This window comes from Mastigoproctus giganteus, chromosome 3, assembly GCF_048544385.1.
Source record: "Mastigoproctus giganteus isolate SK-2022 chromosome 3, ASM4854438v1, whole genome shotgun sequence".
NCBI classification, from domain to species: Eukaryota; Metazoa; Arthropoda; class Arachnida; order Uropygi; family Thelyphonidae; genus Mastigoproctus; species Mastigoproctus giganteus.
Window position 1 is genome coordinate 27,207,663 of NC_143577.1, and position 26,706 is coordinate 27,234,368.

Genomic DNA, 26,706 nt, shown 5'->3' on the forward strand with positions numbered 1-26,706 from the left:
GAAGGGTATGATATCTAAATTTGCAGATGATGTAAAGATTGGTAGAGTAGTTAATGATCACCGCCAAGCAGAGCTTCAGAGTGACCTAGGTAGACTTCAAGAATGGTCAGAAAAATGGAAACTATGCTTTAATCCAGCAAAGGGTAAGGTATTACACCTGAGGAACAGTAACCCCAAAATAACTTATACACTTGGTGGAGCTGAACTAAAGCTGGTAGTGGAGGAAGGGGACTTGGGTGTTATAATATGGTAGAGATGAAGTTCTCTGAATATTGTAGATAGGTTGCAAGGAAGGCCCATGGTGTCCTATTGATGATTTATTGAATATTTGCTAGTAGAGATAAGGACATTATAATCCCATTATATAAGGCTATTGTTAGACCACACTTGGAATGCTGTATTCAAGTATGGAGACCACACCTAAAGAAAGACATTGTGCTTCTTGAAAGTATCCAAAGACAGGTAACTTTGGATGTACCCATTCAAAGACAGGTACATTTTTATATTCTTGAATGATTATGTTCGAATACATTCTTGTTTTTTTCACACTGTGGTATGTAGTGGTGTGACTAGTGAATGGGTAGTGCCATTGCAACATGTTTTGTTTGTAGTGAACTGCTGAAGTAGATAATTGGCATTGTTTTAATTGTATCTCATATTGTGAATACTTTCACAGTGAGTTGCATTTTATTGCACTACCTCAAATAAGTAATGCTTTCACCAGTGGAGAAGACTAACCTTACTTATTCTCAGTGGATACCACCACCCAGACGGCACTGTTTGAATGCTTGGTGGGCGGGTAAGTACCCTGGTGTTGCAATTGTGATAATCCAGTTGTGAAGTTTAACTCCACAATATGAGAGATACCTAATGGTGTGCAATAGTATAAACTAAGGTGATTATTTTGTATGAAGCATGAGACTATGCATAAGATTCACTAGTGAATGGGTTAGTGCCATTGCACCATGTTTTGTTCGTAGTGAACTGCTGAAGTAGATAACTGGCATTGTTTTAATTGTATCTTATATTGTTTAATATCTTCACAACTTATTTAAGGTAACAATACCATGGAAACAACAGTTTCCATGGTATTGTTACCTTAAATATGTAATGCATTGCCAATGGAGAAGACTAATGCAATACTATGGCAACTCTGTGAAGGTATTCACAATATGAGATACAACTAAAATGGTGCCAATTATCTACTTCGGCAGTTCACTACGAACAAAACACTGTGCAATAGCACTAATTCATTCACTAGTGAATCTTACGTGTAATCTCGTGCTTTATGCAAAAATAATCAGCATAGTGGTGTGACGTACCAACATCTCTTCATTTAAAAAACAATATTATATAGATGGTTGTGATGACACAGTCTGTAAGATAATTTTCTGTATTATTGTGCTCCACTCCCCAAGAAATAAAAACATTTCTGTCCAAATTGCAACAATGTGATGTTGCTATAAGCAGCCTACTAGTATGCAAAGTAATCTTATTCAGCTTCAGTGGAACCTGAAATCACATTTTAGTTTGCACCAGAATTAAAATGTATATTAATGTGCAAAAATATTGTTTAGCATTATAAAAACATGAAGTGGGAAAATTAATGATGTTATAGATTCTGTATTTTTGAATTATTTATTAAAATTTTACACACTATGCATTTCTTATAGATATTCAAAACAATGTCTTTTTATTAAAAAATAACTTTTGTTGTACATATCTTGCCATTTTATTTGTTAATAATTTTAAAGTCAACATTAGTACATAAGTAGCAATATTAGTAATGGTATAATAACTAATATAATTCACCCAGTTATGGGGATATTGTATTCTATAAAGATACGCCATGAACGTGGAAATGATCACATAAAAAAAATTGTACGTAAAAATAATACACACCGCACTTACATTCAGGGCATGATCACTGAGTATTATTATTAATATGAGTATTAGTATTAGCCCTGTAGTGCAAGGAAGCCACAGGCTTTTGCTGCACCAGCCAAAAAAAAAAAAATAATAAAATAATAAAAAATGATAAAAAGTAAATAAAAAAAAAAAGAAAGAAAATAAACTACCTATGCGTTTTCCTCATGTTGGCAAATATCCACCTAACCTTTGAATTTCCCAAAGCTGTTAACTCCAGTTACTTATGGAGGCAACTTGTTTTGGTAATTAACCAGTTAAACTTCTTTCTGTAATATGAATTTATGGCTTCTCTAAAACTTTCACTCTTATAATGATTCGAAATCATTTATAAGAGTGAAAATTTCAACTTCAATTAATTTTAAATATCCCTCCTCTCAGAGCCTTGTAGACCTCAGTCAGGTCCTACAGTGTGTGATTGCCAAGCACTGTAATTCACATACTCAGTCTTTCTTTATATAAATGCCCTCTTGTTGACTTCACCAAGTGTGTAACCCATCTTTGGACCTTTGCAAGAAGCTCCGTGTCTTTTTTTTTTCAGGTACTGGTTCCTTATTTGGACATGACATTCCAAGTGGGGTTTTACAATTACAGTGAGATTATGACCTCTATCTCTACAAGCTTGATGTTCTATAAATAATTTATAGGACTCTATAGTCCTTCCTCGTCACTTGTCTACATTTCTCAGAGGATTTAATTTCCATTTGTATCAAGTCCCAAATCCTTTTCTTCCTCTTCCTCTGTTTTTCATTCAAGTGTATAAGTTATTAGAAAGTTGCCATTTCCCAAAAATAAGACCTTACATTTTGCTGCTTTAAAACATGGCCTTTTTTTTACTGTCTTTGAGGCCTATCCAGCACTGCATGAATCTCATTAATTACTCTGCTAATCTTTACATCACTTGCAAATTTTCACATCATACCGTATATTCCTTTGTTGATTCAGTTAAATTGGAAATGGCATGGTCCCAGAACCAATATTGTTAGCCCAATCTTGAAGAGATTGGGCTAACATTAATCACAATCTCTGTCTCCTGCACTGCAGGTGCCCTGTAGCCCATCTTCGAACTTATCCATGATCTTGACATGTTCCAGCTTATACAATAATCTCATAATGGACTGAATCAAATGCTTTGTAAAATCCAAGTAAACATGTGAAGTTATTTCCTACATCCTACTTATGAGTGACTCTGTCAAAATAACTAAACCAAAATAGCCATGTTGGTTAAACATAATTTTCCCTATACAAAATCATGCTGTATGTCCATCAGAATTCCATTTCTATTAATGATCTCTGTTGCGCTTGTGATCCTTTCCTCCATGGTTTTCACTACTGCTGAAGTCAGACTGACCAGCCTGTACTTACTAACCTTGCTCTTAGAAAACTGGCTTTATGTATGGGTGATACATCGGCACGTCTCCATTCCAAAGGAGGCTCTTCTGAGCCCAATGATCTGCTTTCACAAGTACTAACATAGTTAACCTGGTTATGTGGCTGTTGTATTCTATAAAGATACACCATGAACATGTGTGTATAGCATCCCGTCACATTAAAGAAGAATTGTCGATAAAAATAATACACTCAGAGCACTGACATCTAGGGTATTGTCACTGAGTATTATTATTAATATGAGTATTAATATTAGCCATATAGTGCAAGGAAGTCACAGGCTTTTGCTGCACCAGCCAAAAAAGAAAATAAAATAAAAAATTAATAATAAATCAATAAAAAATAAATGATAAAATAAGAAGTAAATAATAAAAAAAAGAAAATAAACTACTTATGTGTTTTCTTCCTCACATTAGCAGCAGTATTGCTAATTTCATACTGCTCAGCTTCACTTGCACAGCCATCCTCACTACAGAGCATCTTTTGTCTGTAAAGATCAATGCAAAGTATCTTTTCAATTGATCTGCAACATCAGCTATTAGGTTAAAAAGTATTAGGTTAGCTAATACTTTTTCACATCCATTACTTAAGGGTCTAATCAGATTTGTTTTCTTCTTTGTATTCACATACACCAAAAACACTTTGTCCCTGTACTTTGCTCTCTTATCCAGGGATTTCTTTTATTCAGCCCTTACCAGTTTAGCTTTTTCTATGATAGTATTACAGATCAACTTGTAGCTATTGTAAGCTTCATTACTTTTCATTGTTCTCACTTTCCTGTGCCATCTTTATCTGCTTTAGACTGGCTAGTTCTGTGTTCATCCACCTTGGCATCCCCTCCTCATGCTGTGTCCTTAATGTATTTATCCTTCCTGTATTAACTTTCTAGTTGATAGAAGCCATGTAGAAATTAAACTCGTAGTCCACTTTCCTGGAATTAAAACCTATGCCTTTACCTTTGACAACTGGAACCTCTTTCTTTATCTTCCAGCTAAGGAAGATTGTATGATCATTTCTTGCTAATGCTTCCTGTACTGTCAGCCCTGCGATGTTATGTGGTTTGTGGGTGTTGATCAGATTTAGAATATTCTTACCCTGGTATTTTCTCTAATATGCTGATACAAATAGTAATTATTTAGTTTATTTAAAAATTGTTCTTCCCTGTAACAAATTTTCGTTCCACTTGCTCAAATCAAGAGAAAAATTGAGATCATCCATAATAAGACATTCACACTTGCTTGCCCTTTCTATCTGTATATAGAGGCTTATGTCATGCTCTTTACAACTTTGTGGTCAGTAACATATCCCTTACCTTTAGTCTGCCTTTTGGTAAAAACATAACCCCCATCCCTTCTATCTTGCCTATCCATCCTAAGTATATCATATATTACTGTAGCAAAACTCATTATCCCCAATTTCTGTATGATACCATGTTTTTGTTAGCTGTATTATGTCAGTGTTATTTAACCTAATCAGGAATTCAAATTCACTCATGATATTGACAACACTACTGACATTACTGTAGATGCAGTTAAGACTATATTTCAGCAATTGAGTGATTGTAGACAGGGAATTTTGCATATGAAGGACAATGGCTGCATGAGAGTGTATATAATACCATCCCCCCCATTTGTTGTAGAAATCGGAGATCATGTCATAATATTACATGACACTTTTTCAGAACACCTGACCAGCCTATAGTGTAGTTGACATATTCTGAGAAAGTTTTGCCTTTTTATACAAGTTTGGCAGTTAAGTTTTAGGACTAACTCTTTAAAAAAAAAAAAAAAAAAAAAAAAAAAATTCAAAGTAATAATCACCTTGAGCAACTATCCACTTTTTACGTTACTCATAGATATCTTAGATACATTTTTCTATGTGCATTTGAACTGATTGTCACCAGTTCCTTTGTTACTTGTCTTTTAGTCATCACCATCATCAACTCCAGTTGTTTGTTGTTGTTATTTGGTTTTTAGGAGCATTAGCAACTAAGGCCATATTGCTCCGGGATATGGGTTGGTCATTCCCTGACCGTTCCGCATCCTCCGTATTTGGTGGTGACGGGCTCGAACCCCGGTCTAATCAAGAAGCGTGTGCGATGCACTGCTGCTCCTTCCCACCTGGCTACGGAGTCGCCATCAATCAAATCCAGTGAAAGGATTTGAAGGTGTAGAGAATACTGTCCAGGGAAGGGAAATGAAGTGAGGGGGTGGGGTTAGCTCCATAATCCCATACTTTGCTGAAAATTCTTTGATAATTAGTGCTAAATGTGGCTTAGCATTGCTATGCAACAGCAACCCCCCCTCCCCATCCTTGAATTCTTTAAACCAAATGACCCAAAACTTGCTTATAGTACTCCTTATTTGTTCTTACCTAATGTAACAATTTTTTTGTGAAAGATTCCCTTACTATCAAAGAAAGTGATTGACCAAAGTGAAATAGTTTATTGAAAATTAAATCTTTTGTCTCAGAAAGCTTGTCAGTTACCATTCCATACTTCGTTTATGGATTGTATTAGAAACACCACAACTTATCACCAGTTACATTTAAATTGTGCAAGGAGGGATAGTTAACAACAACATGCTTTGAGTTTGAGCAGCTTTTACAGTCAAACAGTATGGAACAATCCTAGTCTTCCATGCAATCAGAACTGCACAAATTGTTTTTGTTAATATGAAGTTTTTCTTCCATTATTTGAAGAGTCATTCAGTAATCAGATACGATAAATGTGCAAAGTTTATGGGTTTCAGTGTGTTGTTGAATGTCCACAGCACTTGTCTTCCAGATCCTCATGGCCATCCCAAAATCTTGCACTCCAATGAAACCCAAAAATGAGATAGTAAATCATTACCATATACTTTTACCAAACTCATAGGTTTTGAGCTGCACTTTTCTCCAACTTGAAACAAAATTTAATGTTCACTTTCTGTTCTATCCCTTAACATGATTAACCTTGAATAACATAAACTCTAATGTGCTACAAGAGTGTGCTGGATCATGGCCTATGTGCTTTGACGTGTACTTTTTATTCCACTGGCTGAATATGTTATGGTCTGAATTGTTGTTGTTTGTTTGTTTATAGGCTTTAGTGCAAGAGCAACAAGTCCATAATGTGCCTTGGTCTGAATTCCAAATGTGTTTTAGCCACTAGTCTCTTGCACTAGTAACTTTATAAATAAACAGAGTTCTTACTGAATGAAAACCTGTTTATATGCAACTTACTCCTGAATGCAGAAAAAAAAAATTTAATTTACAGTCAAACATAATAATAATTAAAAAAAATAAATAAATAAAATAATAATAAAATAAATTTAAAAAATTCCATAACCTTAGGTTATGGAATTTTTAAAATTTATTTTATTATTATTATTTTTTTTTTTTTTACACTTTATTTCAATGGCTTTGCTACCACCAGCATTCTATCTCTAACTCTATAATGGTGATTCACAAACCTAGCCTTTCTACTTCTGAAGATTTGAAACTATGCTGTAATAATAAAAATGACACTTCCTTTCTTATTCCTATATCCAATATCTGCTGTCAGTTGAATTTTAAATTATTACATTAATCAGAATTAGTGAATATTAAATTAAATTAATATTCAAATCTGAAAATGAATGTCAAAATATTTCATAAGTTGTATGTTCCTTGAACATACAACTAATGTTGTATAACAAAATTTGAAAGAGAAATTAGCAGTTTGCAAAATGATTTAAGACTTTTATGGTTGAAATAGCACACTACTTGCCATGTATCTTCCTAGTATATATTTAGACTTTACAAAATTTCATGGCAAACAAGCATTTCTTCTTCTCTTTGAACTCATAAGAACTGTGCATTACATTATTATTTTTGTTGAAGACTTGAGTTGAACTTAATTTTCACCTTTTTTAATTCATTAAACTTTAGTTTTGAATAGTATAAATATAATATATCTTAATATTGCTGTTTTAAATAAAAACATGTTTAAGGACTTATAAAAAGGACTTCACACTAGCATTTTTATTTACTTTAATTTCAGGTTCCAGTGCCAGTACTGCAGAAGCTGAGAATGTCCTTGGACATCCAATTGATGATGTGCATCAAAATTTGGAAGACAAATATAGTAGTTTGAAAAATGATTTAAGGCTTTTGCAAAATAAAATCCATAGAACTGAAACAGAAAAGAATGATATTGAGGAGAAATTTAAACTTGAATTGAATGAAAACAAACAGTTGCACAACAGCATAAAAACACATAAAGCTGAGAACATTACACTGAAACAAGAAAAGACGAGTTTTGAAGAGAGGTACTTAACTGCAGATAAAATGTGCGTGCAACTTAAAGATGAGCTTGAAAAACTTAGAGAAAAGCTGTCAGTGACATTAAAGAAATCTGTAAATCTGGAAACAGAGTTAATGGAAAAACAGCATTCTGAACGTAAGTGTCTAGAAAGAAATCGCATATTAGAAGAAGAGTTAGATTCACAAAAAAAAAGTTTTAGAAATGCAGAGACAGAAATTTCAAGAATTAAACAACTACTTCAAGAAAAAGATGAACAACGTAATGTACTTAAAAAGACCAAAATTGATCTTGAACATCAGACAGAAGAGCTGCAAAAAACAATAAAAGAAATGGAGCATTCTGAAAAGCATTACAAGAAAGAATTAGCTTCCTTTCAAAATAATGTTATGATATTAGAAGAAAATCTAAAAGAAAAGGATAATAATATTAAAGATTTAAGAAATAAAACTAACATTCTTGAAAAACAAAATACTCAACTGAATGATGAACTTAAAGAACAGAAGTCTTCTTTGCAGTCTCTTCAGGCTGAAAAGAGTGCTGCAGATAAAAAGATAGAAATATTAGAAGAAGGGTTGAAAACCAAAACTAAAGAGAGAACTGAGATGGAAACCCAGTTATCTTCTGTTCAAGAGGAGATTGCACATTTAAATTTTCAGCTAAAAGAAAAACAGATTTTGCATACCAAATTGAGCCAGGAAAAGACTAGTTTTGAAGAGGAAGTTTCTCAGTTGGAAGATGAAGTCAAGAAGAAGAATAGTGATTTAAAATCATTAAAGCAAGATTTGGAAGAACTGCAGGAGAAAGTAATAAATATTAAGAAACTTTTGTCACAGAATGAGATTTCTAAAATGACATTAGAAAATGAAAAAGAAGATCTTAAAAGACAGATTACAAAATTACATGATCAAATTAAAGAGCATGAAATGCACCAGGTCAGATTTAAAAAGAATGTGGAAGCACTTGAGAATGAAATTTCAGATTTAAAGGAAACAGTAGAAGAGAAAGAACATTTAATAAGAATAATGAATAAAGAGAAAGCAGAATATGAGAACCAGATAGAGAAATTAAAAAATACAGAGTGGGAAACTGCTGGTTTGAAAAATGATTTAAGAAAATTTAAAACACATGAAACTGAACTTGAAAATGAGATTGAGGATTGGAAAACAAACCATAAAAAAACTGAAGACAAATTAAAAGTTGCTGAAAAGGAAAATATGGAATTAAGCAAGCTAGTAAAGGAGAAAGAGACGTTAAATGAAAACAATAAAAATGAGAATGATAATCTTCAAAAGTTTTACCAGAATCAAATAAAAGAGTTAAAAGATCAGCTTAGGAAAGGAAATGAGGAAATACTTTTACTTAAAGAAGAAACAGCAGAATTACACAGCAAAGTAGAGGAAAAAGGGAGAAAAGGTCATGACTTCATGAAAGAAAAAGAAGAGCTAGATTCTCACTTATCAACTTTGAAGTACGAAATGAAACAGAAAGAGTTAAGGCTTTCAAATGTTGAAAAGGAGAAAAATGCATGTCGAGATGAATTGGCAAAATTAAATCTAGATTTGGAAGAATATAAAAAAGAAAACACTACCTATGAAAGGACAATTGCTAGCTTAAATGAGCAAATAAAATCACTAAAACATGATTTGAAGCAAGTAAGCCATTATAAAAATACCCTTCCATTGCAAAAAGGAACTGAAGACAGCAAAATAGACATGCATCAGGAAGCGACTCCAATTACTTCAAAACGTGCCAAGGATGTTTCCTTAAGTAAAAAAAAAGCTCAACACAAAGAAGAAGAAGAATTTGTGCAAAAAATGCTTGATGAACTGCAAGGGAGCGATAAAGCTATACCTTTACTGAAAAAGCAAAAGAGTGAAGGTAGTCTTGGTCAGCAAAAGCTTCAAGAAAATTTTCCTTTACAGCTGTCTTTAGGGAAGCAACCCATGAGAGGAATTAAAATAAGCACTGCTGTGCAAACATCTTTAGATATGCTTGAAACTTTAAAAATGAAAGAAAATATAGAAAATGTTGCCATACAAACACCTTTAGAATTATCTGATACCTTAAAAACTAGAGAAATTAAAGAGAATATTGCTGTACAAACTAGCTTTAGAGAATTACCTTCAACTCAGATAATTAAAGAAAATGTAGAAACTATCTCTACCCAAACATCTAGGGAAATTAAAGAAAATACTGCTGTTCAAACCAGCTTTGTAGAATTACCTACAATGCAGAAAATGAAAGAAAATATAGGAACTATTTCTACACAAACTTCCTTGGGAGAATTATTGGAAACTGTAAAAACTAGAGAAATTAAAGCAGATATTGCTGTTCAAACTTCCTTAGGAGAATTACCTGTAGCTTTGAAAATGAAAGAAAATATAGAAACCATTTCTACTCAAACATCTAGAGAAATTAAAGAGAATATTGCTGTGCAGACATCCTTACAAGAATTACTTGCAACACTAAAAATGAAAGAAAATATAGGAACTGTTTCTACACAAACATCCAGAGAAATTAAAGAAAATATCGCTGTGCAAACATCCTTAGGAGAATTACCTTCAACTCTGAAAATGAAAGAAAATATAGGAAATATTTCAACTCAAACATCCCTAGGAGAAATACTTGAGACTTTAAAAACTAGAGAAATTAAAGAGAATATTGCTGTGCAAACTTCTTTTGGGGAATTAGATGCAGCTCTAAAAATGAAAAAAAATATAAAAACTGTTTCTACACAAACATCCAAAGAAATGCAGACATCCTTAGGAGAATTACCTATAAATCTGAAAATGAAAGAAAATACAGAAACTGTTTCTACACAGGCATATTTGGATGAACTATCTGAAACCTTAAAACCTAGAGAAATTAAAGAGAATAAGGCTGTGCAAACACTAGGAGAATTACCTGCAGGACTGAAAATAAAAGATGTGGAAGCCATTTCTACACAAACATCAAAAGAAATTAAAGAGAATATTGCTGTGCAGACATCCTTACAAGAATTACTTACAACTTGGAAAATGAAAGAAAATTTAGAAACTGTTTCTACACAAACATCCAAAGAAATTAAAGAAAATATTGCTGTGCAAACATCCTTAGGAGTATTGCCAGAAATTTTGAAAGCAAACCAAAAAGAAATTTCTGTACAGACATCATTAGAAACATTTCTTGAAATTTTGAGAACAAAGCAATTTAGAGAAGATATTGCTGTCCAGACATCTTTAGAAGAATTGCTTGGCACTTTAAAAACAAAGGGAGCTACAGATAATATTTCTATACAAACATCTTTAGAATTACTGAAAACATTAGAAAAAAAGCCAATTAATGAAAATATTGCTATACAAACATCTTTAGATGAATTAGCCAAAACTTTAAGGACAAAAATTAACAAAAATATTTCTGTTCAAACCTCTTTAGAATTACTGGAAACCTTAGATACTAAAAAAATTAAAGAAAATATTGCTATACAAACATCTTTAGATGAATTAGTTGAAACTTTAAGAACAAAATTTAAAAAAAATATTGCTGTACAAACATCCTTAGGAGAATTGCATGAGAAGACAGACTTGGAGAAATTGAGTACTTCGCACAATATAAGAGAGCAGAAAGATACCCATGAGAAAGAGGTATTTGAATTACAGCAGAAAAGTGAAGAACATAAAGCTCAACAGAATAATTTTGAAAAACAAAAAGTTCTTGAAGAAAAGGTGTGTATATTATCACAACAGTTAAGAGAAATGAAAGGTTTGCATGACAGTATGCTAATTGAAAACTCTTCATTACAAAAAGAAGTTTCTGAACTGAAGAATGATTTGGAGTTAAAAGCAGTTGAAGTTGCACACTTGAGGGGAAAAAATAGTATACAGCAAAAGTCATATGAAAATCAGGTAGAATTGTCTAAAAGAGAACTTTTGTCACTGCAAGAACAAGTAGAAAAGCAGAGCTCTTCACCGAATGAATATGTCGCTCAAAATCAATTTCTTCAAAAAGAAATTGATAAATTGAAATTACAATTAAAAGAACAGTCTGAAAAAATTGACCATAAAACAGCAGTTCTAGAAATTCCATCCAAATCATCTGAAACAGTAAAGAAAACATCATGGAAAGAAATTAAACAGCAGAAAGACTCTCTTGATGCTACAGAATCCCAACCAAATTTAGCTACTAAGGATACCAGCAAAGAAAACCATCTACTGCAACTAAATGAAAGAATACATGAATTGCAGAACCAGCTGAGTGAATATGAAGTTTTAAAATTAAACGTGGATAAAGAAAAAGATTTACTGAAAGCAGAAGTGGTAAAACTACAAGAGGAAAGAAAGGGTTTTGAACAGAAATTAATTTCATTTCAAACAGTGCTATTGGAGAAGGAAACTCTTTTGAAGAGATATGAAGAAAAGTGTGCTTTACTTGAAAAGGAAAAATCTCAGTTGAATCAAGGCTTCCTCAGTGAAATCGAACATCTTAAAGAACAGTTAAGAAAATCAGAGAAAGAAAATCAAGCTTTGCAAATGCAGAAATTACAGGAAAGTGAAATTCTGAGTAAATCTGAACCAGACAAGTATATGCAAACCCTTTCAGAAATTAAAGAACTGTCATCTTGGAAAAAAATTCAAGAAGAAAACAATCAGTTTCATAAACAGTTACTTGAATTACAAGATGAGTTGACAAAAATGAAAATTGAAAAGGATTCACTTCAAACTGAAGTAACCAAATTACATAGGCAGTTGGAAATGTTAAATGAGGAGCGAGATGGCTTAAAATCTCAGGTTTTAGATTTGCAGAAAGAGGGACTTAAGTATGACCAAAATATGGAAAAGTTGGAACTAGATAAAGCAGTACTTCAAAATAAGATATTAGGAGAAAAAATGCCACCTTATCTTAGAGAAATGGTTTCTTCTCCAGATTTAAGACCTGATATAAACATGAATACAAAAGAAGCACTTCAAGATAAGATTAAAGTTCTAGAAGAAATGTTGAAACAAAAAGACAAAAGTTTAGAGCAAATCACTTTTGAAAAAAATAGAACTGCAGAAATGTTAAAGGAAAGTGGCCAGCACTCATATATTCCAGAAGAAAAAGCATCATACTATCAAATTTTAAAATTGAATGAGGAAAATAAAAATTTAACAGATCAGATTTCTCAGTTAAAGAATAATTTTAATGAACAAACAGCATCCTTACTTCAGAAACTGAAAAGAATAGTTTCTGAAGAGGAGGTAAAAGACAGCGAAACTAGAGATGTGTACCTTGATCATATGTCAGATATAAATCATCATTTATCACTTATTGCAATTAAATTAGACAAATGGAAAAGTATGAAAACTCACATACAGGAACTCCAATACCAAGTGAAAAATCTTAGTGAAGAAAAAACAGTACTTCAAGAACACATTGATGCCTTACAACAGCAGTTGGAAATAGCAATTCAAGATAAAGCTATGTATCATGATTGGTACAATAAATATGGAAAGCAACCATTAGCTGAAGTTAAACCAAGTGAGGAACTTTTAAGCAAAAACCTCTCCCAGCCATCTTTTCCACTTTCGGATGATGCACATGAAGAAAATGTTTATCTTAAAGGAAAGATAGCTGCTTTAGAGAAGATGCTGGAAAGTGCACAGTCATCAGTGTTGGAAGCTGAAAGAGAGAAAAGATATTTTCAGAACAGTTTAGCAATGCTTCCAGAGAAACGAATTTCCATAAGGGGTGTAGATGAGTTTAACAAATTAACTAGGCCTTCATCTTCAGATGAACTTACAGGTAGCAAGAAGGTTGGTGTACTAGATGATACAGGATATTCAAGTATGGCATCTGATTTAAGAAGATCATCGAGTAGAGAGGAAGCACTACAGGAACAATTAAAAGAAAGAGCAATTGCAATTAGCAGAATTGAACAAGAAAAGGCAATGTTACAAAAGAGAGTTGATGATTTGCAGTGTCAGTTACAGAGCAATAGACAGTCATTGGAAAAGGCAAAAGGTGAAAGGGCCAACTTAGTTACTCAGATAAACAAGCTAAAGCAGTTTTTGCACAGAAGATATAAATTTACAAATTTTAATGATATTTTATACGACAAATCTGATTCTCTAGTTGAAGACTTCGAAAAAAGTGAAGTAGTAGCTGATTACCCCCAGAAATCTGTATCATTTCGTAATTATGTTCAGGAACCTGAGATTGTTTACAGTCAAATGTCTTTGATGGAAAAGAAGGTAAAAGAAATGACAATGATACAAAGGAAGATGAAGGAGGAAAATTTTGCTCTTCAGAATCATATGTTGACCTTGGAGAATCAGCTAAAGGAAACAAAAATTCTGTTGGACAGTGCAATTGAAGAAAAAAATAATTGTCGAATAATGTTTAGTGAGCTGGAGAAAAAAGTTAAAGAAAACTTCATGAGACCAGTAAAGGATATTGAAACTTTTAATGTCGTGAGGGAATTTTTTAAAGAAGCATCAATGACTGAGCATTATGGTGACTTAAAAATTTCCCTACAAGTAGTTGAAAACGAGAGAGATTCATTAGTGAACAAAGTTGCTGTTTTAGAAAGGAAATTGGAGCAGACTGATCAAGACAAGAGTTGTTCAGTTTGGAATTCTTTTGGGAAAGAAGATGATAGAAATTCAAAAGTTGACTTAGAATGGTAAGCAAGAATAACAGTTTATATAGTACAAAATAGTATACATTTTGACAAGCATAATGTTTACCATTGTTAGTGGGCTTAAATAATAATAACCAGTTAAGGAACAATGTATAAATCAGCTGTAGTGTTACTGGTAAAATTCAACTTGTGATTGTAACGGGTTAAAAATTGCATGAATTATCTTACTTCTTAGACATTTAGGTAAATTCCACATAAAATATCTTTAATAGAGCTATGCATAATCATTTTAAAGCATATATAGTTTTATAGTAAAAGTATAATATATACTCTATAGGTACTGAATATGTATATAAACAATAACTTATAAAAACTAAGATAGCCTGTGTAGGTCTACAATGCAATACCCTGGAAATAAACATATAATTAGTAATAATTTATAATATAGAATACAATAATGATTATGTAGCCAATTATTGATCAATAGATACATTGAAAGGAACTTTTTCAAGGGCTAACCCCTTTCAATATATCCCACTAAAGCCACCAGTAGCTTTCTTTTGTACAAATAATATTACCACAACTGAAATTGAAAATTATGTTGGCCTTCTATTTTCTATATAATATTCTATATATTCCTTTAGTAGTTATGTCGGGCTAGCTGTTATCTTGCCTGTTTGCTGTTAAATTTAAATTTCAACCAAATAGCCTTTATGTTTATGATTATTAATTGGACCTAGTTAACAACAGGCAGATGACAATCAGAAACAGATAGCTCTGCTAATTATTGGTGGGAAATATTTAAAGGGGTTAGCCTTTGAAAAAGTTCCTTTCAGTGTATCTATAGATCAGTAATTAGCTACATAATCATTATTGTATTATATATTATTACTAATTATATGTTTATTTCCAGGGTATTGCAATGTAGACCTACACAGGCTGTCTTAATCTTTATAAGTTATTTTGGCCTTATGGCCCACTGTATACTGTTATGTTTATATACATATTCAGTACCTATAGTATACATTATACTTTTACTATAATAACTAGATTACAGACTGATATAATGTTCAATCTACTATTGATGGCATTAATCTGATCTGACGTAGCTTTTACATTTATCCAAATTATTCTTAATAGATTAAATACACGCACACACTGTGTTGCCAGTTAATTAGGTACACCCCTGCTGTGCACACAAATGGTTTGTCCCACAATGTTGCAAGTCACATGACCACACTTGTGGATATAAATGCAGCAGAACAACCTTTCTAGTATCAGTTAAGTGTACAAACCGTAGCAAGAATGGGGAAAAGGAGTGATCTAACAGACTTTGAATGTGGCATGGTAGTAGATGCAAGGTGTGCTGGACAAAGCATCTCTGAAACAGCAGTTCTTCTGAACTTTTCATGCACCACAGTTTCAAGGGTGTATCAAGAATGGTACAACGAACAGAAAACATCCTCTCAATGGCACTCCTGTGGAAGAAAATTCCTTGTTGATCAGAGAGGTCAGAGGAGGATGGCTAGAACTGTGCAAGCAAACAGATGGGCCACAATATCACACATCATGTCAGAATACAACCTTGGTGCGCAGAACAAAATATCGCAATGGGCCACTAGTTGCACTTTGTCGTGAACGGGTTATAACAGCCGACGGCCACATCGTGTACCTTTGTTATAAATGAAGAACAAGAGAGCACACCTCCTGTGGGCACAGCAACACCATCACTGGACTATCGAGGATTGGAAAACAGTTGCTTGGTCTGACGAGTCGAAGTTCCTGGTGCATCATGTTGATGGAAGGCTCAGAATTTGGTGAAAACAACATGCATCCATGGACCCATCATGTCTGACGACTACTGTGTAAGGTGGTGGGAACAGTGTTATGGTGTGGGGAATGTTTTCTTGGCACATGTTGGGTTCATTGATACCCATATATTCACGTCTGAATGCCACATCGTACCTAAACATCATTACTGACCAAGTGCATCTGTTTGTGTTGGCAGTTTATCCTCAGTTAGATGGTTACTTCCAGCAGGATAACGTGCCGGTGCACAAAGCCCGAATCACTATGGAATGGTTCCAGGAACATGACAATGACTTTTCTTTGCTGCAGTGGCCCACTCAGTCTGTGGATCTCAATCCAAATTTCAAGGAACTGTGTGACACACTCATGTCTGTGTAGTATTCCATTCCTGCACAAAGTTTTCAGAATCTTGTTCAATCCATGCCTAGACAAATTCAGGCTGTTTTGAAGACTAAAGGAGGCTCAACACGCTACTAGCTAGGTGTACCTAATAAAGTGGCAGCACAGTGTATATGTTTCTCTCATGTAGTTTTAATATGATACAAAATGAGTGCCAACTAGTTTTAACAGAAACACCAGCAGTGCCATTGTGCCATTGTTAGTGAGCTGACGTTGTGGTTTTTGACAGCTGTAATTAACAGTCATAAGTGATTTGTTAGTATAATTCTATCCTAGGAACTAACTTTGTCAAAAAGAAAATCTCTTAACCTAAAATGGATTGCATGTGAAATAAGTTTCATTTTATGCTTTATTATCTGCACAGATAATAAAGGCTGAAATGTTTGAAATTTTGGATATAATATTGAATAAAGTTAGCATTAGTATTAGCAGTGGCAAATGATGCTAAAAAACAAGCTTATACAGCATCAGCAGGGGGAATTAAAAAATAAAAAAAACCAACATCAGTCCCGAAAACCTCCCATTTCACCTATTTATTCCCTCCAATACTTTGTCTAGCTCCTCCTTGAATTTATTTAAACTAACAACTTCCACGATAACAGATGGAAGTTTGTTCCAGTGACCTGCTGGCTGAAGGCAAACTTCTGCATATCTGTTCTGAAACCATCCTTCCTCAATTTGAATTTGTGCCCCCTCATGTGTGTCTGAGCAAGAGGAACAATCTCATCATCGCTTTCATAATTCTGGCTAAGGTTTGCTTACTTATCTGTTGCCTCCCTTAATATAGCTGGATAGATCCCATCCACTCCAGGTTCCTATCTTATGTTTAAATTCAACAATTTCTCTTCTACTTTCCTCTCAGTTATTACAAAATCATTTACTTTCCTGTTAGAGCTTGATAAACTTCTGGCATCCCCTTCCCTAAAAAATTTCTCATCTATGAAAATAGATGCAAAATACTCATTGAGTTTGTCAGCAACCTGAGCTGGATCATCACCAGTCCTGCCATCGATATCAAGTTAACAACATTTTATTCATCACCTTTCTTCTAGTGTTTATGTAAGTAAAGAAGTCTTTGCTGTTTTTCTTTGCATTTTTTGCCAAAGATTTCTCTTAATCTGCCTTTGCTTACCTGACCTCCTTTGTTACTTAATTACAAACTACTTTATATATACTATAGGCTTCTGTGTTGCCCGATAATTTATCTGCATCCCATGCACTTTTCTTCCTGCCACATTTCTCATTAGTTCATCTGACATCCATTTAAGTCTACGCCTTGAATGGTATTTCTTAGTTGGTATGAAAAGCATAGTAGCTGCTATAATTATTTCCCTGAACTTCCCATTTAGAATTTGTTGTTGGTAACATCATTAGATGGTCCCGCTATACAGAATATAAAAACTGTCTGAGACTTGTAATAACCTTTACGAAAGCAAAAAACCTTCCCTTTACCCTTGATGGTAGTTCTTTATGTAAATCCCAAATCAATACACTGATCCCTGCCACTAATGGTTGTTTTATCTACAGATTCTTAATGCATTAAGGATCAATAGTGATAATTGGATCAAGAGTATTGCCTCTCTCTCTTGTTGCATTGCTTACATGCTACTGTAGAAAACAGTCATCTAATAAATCTGCAAATGAGTCGCTATTGTATGAATGACCAAACCCACAAGTTCCAGTCAATATCTGGAAAGTTAAAATCCCCGATTATAAGACATCCTGATTTACTGTCCCACTCTATTTCTCTGTACAGTTGTTCATTGTACTCATCAGGGACTGGCCTATAACACACTCCTACTCTCATTTTTGCTTTTCCAATGCTTATGTCACACAAAACTGACTGAACGTTGCAGTGACCGCACATAGCAACTGGATACACTGCCGTAGATTTTATGTGCTTCTTAACTAAGAGCATAAACTTGCCACCCGCCCGTGTCGTCATTTGTATTAATTTCTATCCTTTCTATCCTTTCTGTCATTTCTATTCACATTGCACTCCCCTTATTCAAATTCAGCATCCCTTATATCTTAGTTATGCCAATAATGACTGCATTTCATGACTTGACCAGCAATTTAAATTCATCAGATTTATTTATTATGCTCCTAGCATTGGTATACATGCACCTGGTCTTTCTTTTAGTTACCCTAATATAGCCTAATATTTACTTGTTCCAGGACTCACAGCATGTCTTGAGATCCCTGGTTGCTTTTCAGGCTACTGCATGTTCCAATAGTTGATGTGCAAGAACCACTTTCACCTCTGTCTGTTAGTCTGTATTCTCCCAAAAAGGGTGCAAGAATATTTTCTGATGCTGTCAAGACCATTGTCTTGATAGCATCAGCAAATATTCTTGCACCCTTTCTGTTTAAGTGTATCACATCCCTATAGAAGCAGTCTCTTCAGTTAACAAGCGCAGAACATGCTGAGAAAAATTCTACCCTATGAGCCTTGTACAGTCTTTCCAGGGCTGAATTGATTACAAACTACTTTATATGTATTATAGGCTTCTGTGTAGCCTGATAATTTATATGCATCTCATGCACTTTTCTTCTTGACACATGTCTCATTAGTTCGTCTGACATCCATTTAAGTCTATGCCTTGAATGGTATTTCTTAGTTGTGATCATATACTCTTGCCTATCATGTTGGGTAGAATTGCAGACACTTTTAAATTTATCCCTAATTCGTGACTTTTTTGAAAATTTCCTTTTTTCCTTACTTGTTAAGTAAGTCTGCAGACCTCCTACTCTTAATGTCATTAGTGCCAATGTGTACAACAGTATCTTCTTTTTTGCCCTTAAAAGATGATATCTGTTCTACAACATCATCAACGTTTTGTGAGAAAAAGATCACGAGTGTTGGCTGTGTGGTTAGGATTGTCTGTTATTTCTGGTAGGTAAAGGACCAATCTGTGTGAGGTCATTAGTAATTGCAAAAGCCTCAGCATCTTGACCAGCTTGGTCTGTGCAAGTAGAAAACAGAAGCCAAGTGGAATTGTGAACATTAAAATCACCAAGGTACATTAACTCACTGTTAGGAAAGTTGGACTGGAGAAAATCAAGTTTCAAAGAGATGAAGTCAGAGAGTACCAAGCAATTAGTGGAGTTAGGAGAATGATAGAGAAAAAAGATGAATTTGACAGAATGTGGTAGAGAGATTTTAAACCAGAGGAGATTCCAAATTACTAATTCTATGAAGGGGAATATCAGAGCAGACATATGCACAAGTACCACCTTTGAAGCAAACGGAATTATATAATTAGGACAACTGAGAGAGCAGTGGTTGAATCGATTAATAACTGGGATTCTGTTAGAAAAATATGTGGTGCTGTTGTTATTTGGTTTTTAGGAGCGTTAGCAAATAAGGCCATATTTGCTCTGGGTATATGCGGTGGTCATTCCCTGACCTTTCCGCATCCTCCGTATTTGGTGATCACGGGCTTGAACCCCGATCTAAGCAAGAAGCGTGTGCTACGCACTGCTGCTTCTGCCCACCTAGCTACGGAGGCGGCATATGTGGTGCTTGGCAGACTAAGTGGAAATAGACATCATTGAGTTTGAACTGAGGCCATGTATATTTGTGAAATGAATGAAGATGTGTTTGGGAGGTTTAGATCTTTTTGAAGATAAGTTTGTTCTGTTAGTTTGTCCATTCGTGGTGTATTCAGTAGTTAGAAAAGGTAATGAGGACATGTTGTAAGTAATGAAATTTTTGGATATAGCATACACACAGCAAGAATATACTCAGCTCCTTGACATAACGTGGCCTCAAAAATGCCCCTACGCATTACTTGGACTTCCTCCAGTCACTATCTGGCAGAATAGAGGCAGAGAGGTTATGCACTGTCTTATTTGGAAGCCTCCTAGAGAATTACCTTTGCCCCTGGCAGACATACCCTGGTCCTGTTCCACCTATCCTTTTTACAAAGGTGGATATTGTTGGGATAGCAGAGATGTGGTGTCACACAGATATAAGGAATGCAGAACTGGAATTTGGAGAGTACAATGTGTACAGAAAGGATAGAAAGGGAGGAGGTGTTATGCTGTTAATTAAGAAAAACATAAAATCAAAAGAAGTGCACCCAGTTGATATAAATGAACAGTGCACTGTTGAGTCAGTTTGGTGTGATGTAAGCACTGCGAAAGCAAAAATAAGAGTAGGAGTGTGTTATAGGCCAAATGACTCGAATGAGTACAATGAACAATTATACAGAGAAATAGAGTGGGCCAGTAAATCAGAATGTCTTATAATGGGGGATTTTAACTTCCCAGATATTGACTGGAACATGTGGGTTGGTCCCTCACACACTAATCAGACTTTTGTGGATTTATTGGATGATTGTTTTCTGCAGCAGCATGTTTGAGAGGCAACCAGAGAGAGTAATACTCTTGATCTGGTTATCAGCAGTGATCATTCGTGTATTAAGAATTTGCAGATAAAGGAACCACTAGGTGGCAGTGATCACAGTGTACTGATGTGGGATTTACTTAAAGATATAATTACCATCAGGGGTAAAGGAAAGGGTTTTTGCTTCCTTAAAAGTGAGTACAGTGGTCTCAGAAAGTTTTTAAATTCTGTACAGTGGGATAAACTGATGATGTTACCAACAGTAAATTCAAAGTGGGAAGCATTCGAGGAATTAATCATGGATGCTACTAAAAGTTTCATACCTATTAAGAAATATTGTTCAAGGTTTAGGCCTAAATGGTTATCTAATGAACTAATGAGACTCGTAACAGGGAAGAAAAATGCATGGGATGCATATAAATTATCAAGCGACTCAGAAGCCTATGACAGATATAAGCTAGTCTGTAATCAGGTTACAAAGGAGGTTAGGCAGGCGAAGGCAGATTACGAGAAATCTTTGGCAAAAGATGCTAAGAAAAACAGCAAGGATTTCTTTACTTATATAAACTCTAAAAGGAAGGGGATGAATCTGATTGGTCCACTTGATATCGATGGTTCGACGGTTGATGATCCTGCTCAGATAGCAAACAAACTGAATGAGTATTTTGCATCAACATTCACACATGAGGAATTATTAAGGTTTGAAAATGGCAGAAGGTTATCAAATTGTAGCAGGATACTTAATGATTTTGTAATAACTGAGAGCAAAGTGGAGGAGAAATTGTTGAAGTTAAACATAAGAAAAGCACCTGGGGTGGATGGGATCTATCCAGTTATATTAAAGGAGGCGGCAAAGCAACTAAGCAAACCCTTAGCCATAATTATGAGAGCATCCTTGGACTCAGGGGAGGTTCCCACGGACTGGAGATGTGCAAATGTATCCCCAATTCACAAAGGGGGATCGAAGGGTGACACGAGTAATTACAGACCAGTTAGTTTAACTTCTGTTCCGGGAAAATAATGGAGTCACTGGTTAAAGATGCATTGCAGGATCATCTAGACAAGACTGCAGCAATAATTCAAACACAGCATGGGTTTGTTAAGGGAAAGTCTTGTCTGACAAATTTGATAGGATATTATGATGTGGTTACAAAGGAACTGGATGCAAAAAATAAATTTGATATCATATATTTGGATTTCAGGAAAGCTTTTGACACTGTTGCGCTTGAAAGACTATTGTACAAATTGGAGCAGAATGGTATTAAGGGTAAGTTGCTACAATGGATAAAAGGATGGTTAAGTGGGAGAAGAAAGAGGGTGGTAATCAATGGGTGCTGCTCTTCGTGGACTAATGTTATTAGTGGAGTCCCACAGGGTTCGGTGTTGGGTCCACTGTTGTTTTGTATATTTATCAATGATATTGATGAAGGTATATCAGGCTTAATGTCGAAGTTTGCAGATGATACAAAGGTTGGCAGGGTTGTTAATGACAGTAATGGCAGTGTGCTACTGCAACAGGATCTAGATAATTTGGGCAGATGGGCTAAGAAGTGGCAACTGAAGTTTAACCTTGACAAATGCAAAGTACTGCATATTTGTAGAAGTAACCCCAAAGAAACGTACCAACCGTGTGGTACTACACTTAAGGTGGTAGAAAATGAAAAAGACCTGGGAGTAATTGTGCAGTCAGATATGAAGTTTTCTTAGCAATGCAGACATGCTGCCAGAGCAGGTCATGGGGTTTTGTCAATGATATATAGGAATTTTGCTAGCTGGGAAAAGGAGGTGATTATCCCTCTGTATAAGGCAATGGTCAGGCCACGCCTTGAGTACTGCATACAGGTCTGGAGGCCTCATTTTAGGAAGGATGTAGATTTACTTGAGCGTGTACAGAGAAGGGCAACAAGATTGGTGAGGGGAATGAAGGGATACTCTTACCAAGAGAGAGGCTTAAGTTCTGCAAATTGCAGTGGCTGGGGACTAGGCACCTGCGCCGTGATCTGATTGAGGTGTATAAGGCCTTGAATGGGTTGAGCACGCTGAATTCTGATGGGATCCTTCCACTTGTTCAGATCACGAACCTAAGGGGGCATAAATTCAAATTAAGAAAAGACAGATGTGTGGAAATTTGCCTTTAGCCAGCGGGTGGTTAATTGCTGGAACAAACTTCCATCTGTCGTTGTGGAAGTTGATAAGTTGAATAAATTTAAGGAGGAACTGGACAGGCATTTGGAGGGAATGGTGTGATTTTTTTTTTTTTTTTTTTTTTTTTGGCTGATGCTTCATTAGCTCATACACATGCTTTCTTGCATCACATGCCACTACTACTACTATTACCAATAGGTTCGGTCCAGTGGACTATCTAGCAGCCGGCTTGCAAATACTGTTTACAAATATTGGCTTGCAAATACTTCCTTACATTTCTGTGAAATGTAAGAAAGGTAGGATCTTGCCATGATGCCCATCATAACCCCAAAAGACATCAATCATATTGCATGATGTAAGAGATGAGGGATGGATAGGAGAAGAATTGTTCCTTGCAAAGTTTAACATTAAAAGGCAGTAGGTATTTGCTGTATTTATAATATAGTGTAGCATTTTATTTTTTCATAATTCATATGTTTTACATTTTTAGTAATATGGTCTCTTTTTCTAAGCTATATCAAGGCACTAATTTAGAAATACTTTTTTTTTTCTTTATAGAGGAAAGTTACTAAAGGGAAACCTGAATAGATTAGAGATATTATAAGGACATTTATCAGGTGGTTTTTTTTTTTTTTTTTTCCCAATTTGTGCAGTCATAGATCAGATTTTATTTTGGGAGGGAAAAATGAATTCCATTAATGCAGTAGGAGATATTCTGACTCAGTCTCACACTAGTTCAGATATAGATAATTTGAATGCTAATACTCAGACTTACCTCTATACTTTCCTCTATAAACCCAATTTTATTAATTCCTAGTGAAAAAGGAGAAAACATGGAGCATCATGTATTTTTTGTTCCTACAGATATAGAAATCGTCAAAAACATGGCAAGCTGACTAGACATGTAATTGCCATCGTACATTCTCACTTACACCAAATTATTTGTTCTTGGAACACCTCATCCCAAATATTGGACATTTTAAGGGCCAAATTTTGGAATTTGAATGAAGCTATAGACAAGAGCATGGAAATTGAGGCCTTCAAAATAGAGGCAGCTGAAATCAACAAGTTTGATAATGGCACTGTTACCAAGAAGCTTCTAGAAACCACTAAAAATTAAAGACTGGGAGATCAGCAATCTTTTCAGACAGTAGAATGAAAGGATGGTTTCTCAGTAGGAATCCATACAAAACTTTCATAGCAGTTGCTTAATGATCTGACATTCCAAGGACCAAATGCAGACATGACCTCAGATCTCAACAGATGTCTCAAACTATAAGGTTTGCTTATTAGTGTACATTTTACTAATAAGAATACTTAGAAAAAAGGCTATAGTTTGCTTCAGATGTAACCAGTTAGGCCATTATGCCAAATTTTGTTCTGATTTGCAGTATGGAAGAATGAATATCACTCAGTCCCTCTTGCCTCATCTACATATTCTAGACCTGAAAAGAATATTCTAAACCTGATCATCACCCATGAACCAGACACACCAGTTCAAATATAGATAATTTGACTGACAGTACAGGAACCAGTAGCAGGAAGTGATCATAGAGTTCTGCAGTGGACAATGAAGAGAAAGGTAGAATTAGTTAAAGGCAAAGGAACGGGTTATAATTTCAGGAAAGGAAATTACAATGGCTTAAGGTGCTACATGGCCTCTTAAATGGGTAGACATCTTGCAGAGAGCAAATACAATTGAATTATAGTATACCTTTAAAACATTAATCACAGAAGCCTTGAATGCATATCTCTCTATACATTAAAAAAAGTTTTCCTCCTAGTGATATTTATTCGAGCCGATGGGAGAAGAGGGCGAGACAATTACGTCACTACAAATGCAATTAATTATTGACAACTGCCTCCATAACGTTCACGAACCTTGTGAAGGTGCTTCACTGTCCAACAGGCGCCGGCGTAGCCAGGTGGGAAGGAGCAGCAGTGCGTAGCACACGCTTCTTGATTAGACCGGGGTTCGAGCCCGTCACCACCAAATACGGAGGATGTGGAAAGGTCAGGAAATGACCACCGCATATCCTGGAGCAATATGGCCTTAGTTGCTAATGCTTCTAAAAACCAAATAACAACAACAACATCACTGTCTAACATTTGATGTTCCATTGTAATGTTTTTTGTATATTAATAAATATTATAAATAGTTTAGTATTTTGTAAATATTTTAATAGTATGAATCAGAGCTGTAATGCTCAATATGTTCTACGTTGATATCAATATTTGTAAAATAATAAGAGAAGTTTACCTCAATATAATACGTAGAACACTTCCGTATGATACTCTCCAGCAATTAAAACGAAAAAATCCAAATCTTACATTACAGTAAAAAATAATTAAAACTCAATTGAATACAATTAAAAACAATTGAACACAATTAGAAATCAAAGGAACACAATTAAAATTCAATCTAGCGCAATTAAAAATTAAATTAAAAGAAAATTAACGGAAAAAATTGCAAAAAACGATTTTTCAAGGAAGGAAAATCGTTTTTTGCAATTTTTTCCGTTAATTTTATTTTAATTAATTTAATTTTTAATTGCACTAGATTGAATTTTAATTGTGTTCCTTTGATTTCTAATTGTTTTTTAATTGTGTTCAGTTGAGTTTTAATTATTTTTTATTTTTTACTGTAATGTAAGATTTGGATTTTTTATTTTAATTGCTGGAGAGTATCACACGGCAGTGTTCTACGTATTGTATTGAGGTAAACTTCTCTTATTATTTTACAAATGTAAATATTTTAAAAGTTTGTTTATTTTGTAAATACAGTATTCCGATTAAATATTTTAGTCCTGCCCTTTCGGATGCAACAATACACTGTATTCCTAATGCATTATGGAACCCGAAGCAAAAGGACTTTGGCTAAAATCTTATTTGAGTACCACTTGTCTCCGTGCAGTGGGCGTGGAGACAAGTGTTTTAAAATAGGAAAACAAGTTCCCGATTTTAAAGCATCTGCAAGTGGGGGAGATAAACGCCCTAGGCATGTCAACCTAGGAGGAGGGGGGCTAAACAGTAAGGGACACCTGCCTGTGGTACCCAAGATCTGAATTTTACCAGGCCTTTTCCTAAGTGACCTATGTAAATGCAGGTAAATAATTACATAATGATATGCCGATCGGGCTAGCCGGGTGGGTAAAGTGCCTGCCTGGCAACCCAAAGGTCGCGGGTTCGAATCCTGCCTCGGGCTTGGATCACAGTACTGCAAAAACCTTGGGAGGTGCATTATGGCCACAGAAGCCAATACGCCAACAACTAAAATAAAACAAACAAAAAACATAATGATATTTATTCAACCTTGAGAATGCTGTGCACTACAAATGCACAGGTAAATAATTGCATAGGTAATTATTTACCATAGGTAATCATTTCCTGATTAGATATCAATCAGTGTGTTTCAACAGGTGTGGTCTTTTACCTAGAAAAGATTTAAAATTATTTACCATAGGTAATCATTTCCTGATTAGATATCAATCAGTGTGTTTCAACAGGTGTGGTCTTTTACCTAGAAAAGATTTGACTTACTCCATCATACCTCTGCATATTACGTAGAAAAGTGTGCATGGGGGTTGGTGAGCAAAGTATACCCCATAGTATACCATTAAAAATACTCCATGAGGAGGATTCCAAGTTGGATGAATAATGAAGTTGCCAGATTACTTGAGCAAAAAAAAAGACAGCATAGAAAAGTTACAGAGCAATAAAAAGTACTGAAGCCTGTAACAGCTACAAATTGATCTGTAACAGTGCCACAGAAAAGGTTAGGCTGACAAAGGCAGACATCTATTA

The 26,706-nt window shown here is 34.8% G+C and overlaps 1 protein-coding gene across 1 annotated transcript in view; it reads left to right on the forward strand.

The window, feature by feature from the left end:
- The window catches only part of LOC150087822 (uncharacterized), a 316,716-nt gene that overhangs the window by 130,041 nt on the left and 159,969 nt on the right, over window positions 1-26,706 (forward strand). Inside the window, exon 16 of the mRNA XM_090369929.1 lies at window positions 7,337-14,240. Within this exon, the coding sequence (XP_090226055.1) occupies window positions 7,337-14,240 (6,904 nt within the window). The remainder of the gene's footprint in view (window positions 1-7,336; window positions 14,241-26,706) is intronic.